Source organism: Apium graveolens, chromosome 8, assembly GCF_009905375.1.
Source record: "Apium graveolens cultivar Ventura chromosome 8, ASM990537v1, whole genome shotgun sequence".
In the NCBI taxonomy this organism is placed as follows: Eukaryota; Viridiplantae; Streptophyta; class Magnoliopsida; order Apiales; family Apiaceae; genus Apium; species Apium graveolens.
Genome location: NC_133654.1, coordinates 59,557,145 through 59,565,860, shown reverse-complemented (window position 1 = coordinate 59,565,860; position 8,716 = coordinate 59,557,145). Strand labels below are relative to the sequence as shown.

Here is an 8,716-nt window from a genome sequence, read left to right as displayed (position 1 = left end):
ATTAAATTTTTCCCAATAAGAAAAAAAAATCTAATTCTTGGATAAATTATCTAGGCAGAGAGGCATTCTGAACAAACTCTGGCTAATAATTTGTGCCTACGTCCTTTTCGTATACAGTTATTTTTCAAAGATGAAAATTTTAAACGAACAAATTCCATCTTGTTTGGTATAAAAAGCCTCGTATACAAAAGATATGCTCAGGCTGACAATCCCAGATTGTAATTGACAAATTTGAGATGGTTACCAATAAGAAGAAACTTGAAGTCACAGGGATAACTCTCAAAAGATGAGTGGCTTAAGTTGCCTACCACTAAAAAGATGTGGACCATGAAAGTGGCTCTTCACATGGGATTCATATATCATGTGTGTATATGGAACCAGGCAACCTGCCATAGCCATGAAAATATTCAAGCATTACCATCACACATTAGGCAAAGGACAATCTTTTGATTGTTCTGTAGTCAGGTCCATCATGTTCCAATTCAATGTCAGGTTCTTGAAGGCTAATCAGTATGTCTCATTCTTTCGAACAAGATCCATTATGAACATGAAAATGTTTTCTCAATCTACCCGTAATCATGGCCAGCGACATGTGCTCTATGGTATTATTGCTTATTTATTTAACTCAAACCTATGATGAATTAATATTTACAAATCTATGATCATTATAACATGTTGTTTCACTGCGCAAACACACCCATTAGTATGAGTTTGTCCGTTTTGAGTCAAAAGCCAAGCTCAAGCTGATTTGTTTCTCGACACCTACAAAATGTTATTCATGCGAATGGAATTAATTGACTACTCATATCCTCAAGACAATTTCTCAGACTTGGGATAACACCACAATGCTTGCACACTTTTATTTAGTGCCTCTTCTTCTCTATATGTACACACAAGCCAAGCATATATATCTCAATTTTTATCAACTGGACCACGTTTAGTACTATACTCTTATTGAATGGGACTGGGGGCATATGGTCCGTGAACTGACTTTCATCTAACCACATTTGCTACAACTTACTTGCACCTAATATTCATCATTGAACAGATAGACTGAACCAATACTTCTTCCTAATATTAAAAACCAAGAAAAAAACAACTCAAACCAGTGTCCTCCATAAAACTACAGGTAACAATATATAACAATACAGTTCTGTGCATTAAACACAATTAGTTGTTGCAATTTATTATTATCAAGTCAATTTTTTTTTGGTTTTAACTAAAATATTACCAAATAGCATCATAAAGTGCTTCAGAGATTTTACTCAAAAGCGTATATATAAGATTGGTAATCTGCTATTATGTAATGACACCTCATAAGAATAATAGGCTAATTTTGCTAAAGCAACTCCTGATCAGGAATTAATTAGACAACTCAGCGCTTTTATTCTTTTACATTACAAAACCTAGAAGTTTTGGAGTAATACAGATGTAGTAACTGTTGTTTTCAGATTATAGAGCCAAAGTGTTAATCACTTTCGTAATATGCAGAACCTTGTTTAAGATAAGAATTAACTACAGTTCATCTTAATGGAGTGCAAGCATAAAAACATTTCACTTTTTATTTACGAGTGGGAAATTTCTAATCAACTTTCTTAATTATTCTCTAAGATAGTCACAGAAAGAAAATGAAGATATGTCCTTTTGTTAACTTTTATCTTTATATATACCATTTTTCCTGTGACTCCATCTACAGTAGACTATTACATTAAATTGTATGAAGTCCATTCAATCTCCTCCAAAAGCATGGGATTCTCACGAGGATCATCAGTAGGACCAACTAAATTAAACTCTGAAACATTTAAAGACTAAGGGAGATTATTTGACCCCTAAAAGATCATAGTCACATGCATCTGCTCATGCCAAATTTAAACTTTATCCCCAGAAGAAGTTTTATATGATTAGGTAGTGAATTTTATATCAAATTAATATTTACATTTTATTAAGTCCGCAATAATGACAAACTTTAGTTCAGACATAGAGACACGCATAGCTTTCTGATACTCTGTATGACCACTCGTATGAATAATCGGGTGATGAGTTTGCCACAATGATTGTCCAGTTGAGATATTTAACTTGTAGATTATGTGATTCTATGCAAGATTTAGGGCCTACGGGGAGAGAAGATTAAATAACTTTTACATAAATATAATTACTAATAAATATGAAAATGAATGTAAAGATTTGTACATACCAAAATAAATGACAGATTTGCAAAATATCTGCCCATACCATGATTTTATGACTTCCGTAGTTCCATCTATAGATTCATTAAAAATTTGTCGGCTCCCTTTCTGGGTCAAGCATTTCCTCCGTGAAGTGTATATCAGTAGTTATCTCACATTACATATTCACCTGTATTCATAAATGTAGCAAATAATCAGAACAGACAAAAAATTTCCACAACTCATATTAAGTTTGACATGGCTTTAAAGAGCAATCCAGAAGTCATAGTGCCCTCAGATAGAAATTTCACATGATATATTTGAAAGGATAATCGAACGCATCTAAGCTGTTACTAAATGGTAGATCGATATCACCTGCTTATCATAAATTAGGCAATGCAAACCTCGAGAGAGAGAAAAAGGGAGGGACCGTTGTTTATATGGCGGGAATCTATTTGACTCATATGGTTGTAATTGCGTTGCATCAACGAACAGCCTTCTTAATCCTAGAGAGAGTTTTATAAATTGAGTTGTTCAGAGAATCCTCGATGTCAATTGAACAAGTTCCTAGTGGTCCACGTGGCATCAACCAAACGAAACCCTTCCTTACATCCTACTATGGTTGTCTGGTCCGTTTCTAGAGCTTGATAAGATAACACCATTATATGTTCACTCATATTTGTCCTAAAGGAGTTCTTTGTCTGTACATTATTCACATCTCCATAACTTCTGATGATGAAGCTTACACCATTATCACCAACTAGACCATGTTCCATTTTTCCAGTCTCTCGTGGATTATCTCTGCAAGTATTTAACAGAGAGCTCCTTGTCCAACAGCTTAACTATTTGCCAGTTTTTGCGCTGCACTTTTTGTCATATCTGTTGCTGCCCTTCTTGTGCAGAACTTCATTATTTAGAATCTTCCCTCGTTTCTGTTCTAACCTTGTTGACATGCTAGCTGTATAGCCTTTCCAAATATGAATGAAGCATATTAAATGAAGCCTAAAAGAGGACAAGTACAAGTGAAAGTCTTTACCCGTGCCAATACCTCTACTTTTTCTGCTTATATATATACTCTCCCGTGAGATAACCTCTTCAAGATTAACTATCTCTACTGTAGCGGGTAGTGAGAAAGTCGAGTCCTGCAATGTCATTTACCTGCCCCAAATACTTCTTACAACGGTTCTGTGTTGATGACTTCCAAACTCGTACAGGAGCTCAAAGCAGCTTCTTCTCTAATGGCCTCCTTCCATCTCTTGGAGCCAACATAAATCAAGGAACTAAACTTCGAAAGAATATAATTTCGCCATTTAATCCTCGTTACAGGTAACCTATCATCTCCTGATCGTTAATTACCACGTGTCATAATTCTCTTCTAACTTTGTTGTCATCATTTCAGGGCCTGGGAGATGTTTCTTGTCATCCTCGTCATTTATTCGGCTTGGATATGTCCGTTTCAGTTTGCGTTTCTGACTTACAAGCAGGATGCGCTTTTCATTTTTGACAATATTGTCAATGGTTTCTTTGCTATTGATATCATGCTCACCTTCTTTGTGGCATATGTTGATAGCCAATCTTATCTTCTTGTTGATAGACGCAAGAAGATAGCAGTAAGGTCGATATGAGTCGATCACATTTATAATTTCAGTAAGTTACTGCAGTGTAAATTCCTACTTGACACTTTCCTGATCCTAACTTAATAACAGGTACATATCGACCTGGTTTATTTTTGATGTCTGCTCAACAGCACCATTACAGCCTCTGAGTCTCTTACTTACGAAACATAGCAGCGGAGTTGGTTTTAAAGTCCTAAACATGCTCAGACTCTGGCGTCTCAGACGAGTCAGTTCCCTGTTTGCAAGGTCCATCACAAAAATTTAAACATGTTTTTGGTTTTTTTCATTTGAGATTAATTACGATGACCAAATAAACATTTCACTAAGCCGGTTTGCTTTCCTTTAGACTTGAGAAGGACATACGCTTCAATTACTTTTGGATTAGGTGCACAAAGCTCATCACTGTAAGCACTATGTTCTTCAATAGTATAGCTAGTCTACACAGAGATATTTATGAGACACATTAGCTCAATGCTGTTTAAATCCACAGGTGACTCTATTTGCAGTACACTGTGCTGGATGCTTTTACTATTTGATTGCAGATAGACATCCTAATCCAGAAAGAACCTGGATCGGTGCAGTGTACCCAAATTTTAAGGAAGAAAGCTTATGGAAAAGATATGTAACTTCAATGTATTGGTCCATTGTTACACTAACTACAACTGGATACGGCGACTTGCATGCAGAAAACACAGGGGAGATGCTCTTTGATATCGTCTACATGTTATTTAACTTGGGATTGACATCATACCTCATAGGAAACATGACAAACCTTGTTGTTCACTGGACCAGCCGCACCAGAGACTTTGTATGTCCTCCTTCCACATTCTTTTACTGTTTTTTAGCAGTCTCCTGATCTGTCCAAGTAAAAGAAATGAGATTATTCATTTCAATCAATGAATTTGACATGGATTAGGCAAAAAATGTTTAAAAAATCAGAATAGGTATTGATAAAGTCCAGAAAAAAAATTATTTTTTTAGTAAAGAATATTATATGTATACATACATTTACACACTTATAATGAGATGCTTTTAAATGTCTGAATTATATGATCCCCAAACACACAGCAATTTCAAATGATTTGCAAAAAGGACACAAACTCGACGAGCCAATCTACTTTTATGCACAATAAAGAATTTCAAAGTTAATACTAGCATTACAATCTTATATAACATCTACTACTAAGATTCTTTGGGCAAAATATCTCTAATTCTCCTCAGTTGCTTAGATATTAATCCTCTCCTGTGTCTCTGTGGAAAATATTTTAAGCCACATTGTTAACAATCCTCTGAAGATTTTAATGTGCCACAGAGATATGTTCGTGAAAAAATACAGTCGCACTTGTGCTGTTATAATCATTTTGGGGATGATCACTTATTTCTTGAGATGGAAATTTTTATGCATAACTGATTACTTGTATCGGTATTCTGCAGAGAGACACCGTTGGAGCTGCTTCCGAATTTGCGAAGCGGAATCGATTGCCGCCTTCCATTCAGAACCAACTTTTGTCACACATATGTCTCAAGTTCAGAACAGATGGTCTGAAACAGCAAGATACCTTGAGTAGCCTGCCAAAAGCCATCCGATCTAGTATTTCACATCATCTCTTCTTTCCGATCATTCAAAATGCCAGACTTTTCCAGGGGCTTTCACATGATAACCTATTCCAGTTGGTAATCCTTCTTCGTTCTTAAACGTTCTAACATAAAAATCAAATAGGAACACCTTTATGCTATTATAAACATAGCATGAGCTAGTTAAGTCCGTGAATAGAGGTTTTTGATAGTTATAACTGATACATGCCCACACACACACACACACGCCCACACAATAATTTATGTCATACCTATAAAATATTAAGATCTAATAGAAAGATATAACACCTTAATGAAGGTTACTGAACTGGAAGCCGAGTACTTCCCACCAAAAGAAGATGTGATCCTACAAAATGAAGCTCCAATGGATATGTATATCCTGGTTTCAGGAGCAGTGGTAAGTTTATAACTCATCCGGTCATCTTCTTCCATATCAACATAGACTTAGTAGTGCTAGATTCTTACATCTCTTGTTTGTCCATAATTATTGCGGCAGGATCTGATTGTGAATATTGATGGACATGATCAAGTAAGTTGGTTTTGAGCATGTGCCTTAACTTTACTATACAGGGACCTTATATCCTTGAATTTAATTCTTGTTACAACAAAATTACAGGTCATAGGCAAGGTTCTAGCAGGAGAATTGTTTGGAGAAATAGGAGTTCTGTGCCACAGGCCACAACCATACACAGCCCGAACAACTGAGATCTCTCAAATATTAAGGCTGAACAGAAATGCGCTGATGAATATAATTCATGAAAATTCAGACGATGGACGTATAATTATGAATAACTTTTACCAGGTACAGTAAAAATCAGTCAGCTTTTACGCTTAAATTACTTTATAAAAGTTAAATCTTATTAAGGTAATATATTCATTTTCAATTCATAGGAACTTGAAAACTCAGGGCTACAGAGTCATAAACGTCCTGCGTCAATCTATTCAGAGCAGCTTGATGTACAAGCAGGAGAAATCTATTATCATGCAAATCAGCAATATAATCCAAGTGGCGAATCTTTAATACAAGAAAGGAATTCAGTAGCTACAGTGAAGGATGGGAGGACCTTTAGTGGATATGGAATGGATGTGAAGTCAACCGATGAGGATGATCAAACAGCCCTGCATCTTGCTGTGAGCACGGGTCATCCTGAAACTGTACGGATATTGCTGGAAGGTGGAGCAAATGTGAACAAGCCAGATGCCAAAGGACGGACAGCAATAACTTTAGCAGAACATCAAGGAAACAAATGCATCTATGATCTTCTATTAAGTTATCAAAAAACAAGGTCAACAAATGAGCAGAAAATAGATTTTCTTGAAGAGTCAAATTATGACACAAGGAACAACCAATTTAAAGAAACACAAAATGGAGTCACCACTTGTTCCACTTCTTACCTAAGAGATTCCATACGTTCTAGCTCAAAAACCTTGAACCATTCCGTTGAGGCTGAAGTCAAGAAAATGAATACAAGTAGAGTCACTATTCACGTGAAAAACGCATCAAAAAAGCAGCTTGGAAAGCTAATCAACTTACCCGGTTCAATTGACGAGCTATTCACAATTGCAGGTAAACTTTTAATCATGACCATGATGAAACTTGAAAATAAACCTGAAATTGAAGTAGCAAGTAAACTCACATCAGAATAATCAAATAATCTTTAAAGTAAAGGTCCACCTTTTATCAAGTACGGTCATTTTTAATACTGCTTTCCTTCATTGATGCTCAATAGTTTTGTCATCTGTACCTTGCTAAAATGCAGGTCAAAAATTTGGAGGCTACAATTTCACAAAGATGGTTAACTCAGAGAATGCAGAGATAGATGACTTGAGTGTAGTTAGGGATGGTGACCATTTGTTTCTCATTCCAGAGCAGTATGAAACAATGAGTGATATGTGGCCTTGAACATTAAGAGAGCTCATTAGCTAGCTTTATTAGTTGTATATCTGATTATTGTAATAGACATAGGTTACAAAAATCAATCATAATTTGCTTGGAGGGATCGCTGATACCATAAAATTGAAAATCAATTAATCGATTATAAGCACTACACAAAAGCAAGGTGGTTTGAAAAAACCCTTCAGTCATATATAAATTTCAGAATGAGTTGGATGCAGGGTTACAAAAGATAATTATCAACTTGAGGCCAAGTACAATATAACAATTCAACAATGAGGCTTTCTATTGCTATAGAAAATAACAATCAACTATGTCAATCACATGGCTGTGTTTGAATAACCACAGAGTGTAAGATAGTTTAGTAGTTATTCTGAGACTAAGTTACTTAACATTTCCCCCGTGTTGTGTAATCGGAAGAAAATTCGCTTGCATGGTACTCATCAATAAAATATATTTTACTGCATTAGAACAGCAAATACAGATTTTTCAGTAATTCATCCAAGAGCATAGCCTCAACTGTGTCTCGTTATAGTAGTGCTAAAAGCCAATTTTAGAACCAAAGACAAGCTAGTTTGTACATAGTACTGGGGTAAAATTTTAATTATAGTTCTTTCTCTAATTCTCATTTGTAACTATGTTTAGTTATACACGAATTTTATACTTGTTTAATTTTGGATGATGATATATCAGTGAAATTCCATAAAATTTCAGCTAAATTCTAACTCGCACACAGTATATAAAAATTCAGTTGACGCACCTGTGCAGTGATCATCAGTGAAGTTAAGCGTTAGTGTTGTGTACCTTATTCAATGCAAAGGGGGAAAAACCGATAAAATCGAGCAATTTTAACAGCTAGGGATTTCAGTTTCTGATATTCTTGGCTATTCGTGTGCAGAAAGGGGATGGATCAGGCCTCACAATTTCTAGTCTCTCAGTTTCACAGGAGAAAGAAATTTGTTTTTGTTATAAAATTAATATATATGATCTCTTGTCATTCTCATTTCTCACCCATAAACAAAGTACCTTATACAGGCTGGCACAAGGGATGTTACAAGGAAAATGGAGAGCCAAAGGTTGCTAATAATAAAGATAACTATATGAAAGGCTAAGAGTCATCTATTTATTACATAATACCCCCTTAGATGATTCATAAGAACACCATGCCTTGTTAAAACCTTACTAGAAAAAACCCCGTGGAAAAAACCCTAGTGAAGTGAAAAGAGTACATGTGTTGCATGTGTAATAATGAACGTATTATATCTCCCCCTCATTTTGACATGACTATGGATATAAACATAGATCTCGAAGTCTGCACATCCCGATCATGTGTACTAATTTCTCGAATGAAGTGATAGGAAATGCCTTTGTGAAGAAATCTGTTGGATTCCTTTAATCATCATTCCTTTCATGTGATGCTGCCTTGTTAAAAATTGCCTGCAATA

The 8,716-nt window shown here is 35.5% G+C and overlaps 1 protein-coding gene and 1 long non-coding RNA gene across 21 annotated transcripts; one reads left to right on the top strand and one right to left on the bottom strand.

Annotated features, from left to right (window-relative positions):
- Window positions 1–214: 214 nt before the first annotated feature.
- LOC141678377 (uncharacterized) lies at window positions 215–8,358 on the bottom strand. 20 transcript variants are annotated; one of them, XR_012557731.1, is made up of 7 exons: window positions 7,123–7,258; window positions 5,666–6,986; window positions 5,197–5,481; window positions 4,533–4,638; window positions 2,541–4,016; window positions 2,195–2,355; window positions 215–762 (listed from the first exon to the last, which is right to left on the bottom strand). It is a non-coding gene; the product is annotated as an uncharacterized LOC141678377 (long non-coding RNA). The 20 variants fall into 20 exon arrangements; XR_012557717.1 differs by lacking the exons at window positions 2,541–4,016; window positions 5,197–5,481 and having other exon boundaries at window positions 6,442–6,640; window positions 6,773–6,824; window positions 6,912–6,986; XR_012557722.1 differs by lacking the exons at window positions 2,541–4,016; window positions 5,197–5,481 and adding an exon at window positions 8,032–8,358 and having other exon boundaries at window positions 6,442–6,986; window positions 7,123–7,275.
- Window positions 3,313–7,280, top strand: LOC141678376 (potassium channel KAT3). The gene is made up of 11 exons (XM_074484677.1): window positions 3,313–3,491; window positions 3,565–3,780; window positions 3,872–4,027; window positions 4,128–4,185; window positions 4,272–4,589; window positions 5,216–5,455; window positions 5,676–5,774; window positions 5,874–5,906; window positions 5,994–6,179; window positions 6,269–6,944; window positions 7,138–7,280. Exons 1-11 carry the CDS (start codon window positions 3,313–3,315, stop codon window positions 7,278–7,280), a joined length of 2,304 nt encoding a protein of 767 aa, XP_074340778.1.
- Window positions 8,359–8,716: the final 358 nt, after the last annotated feature.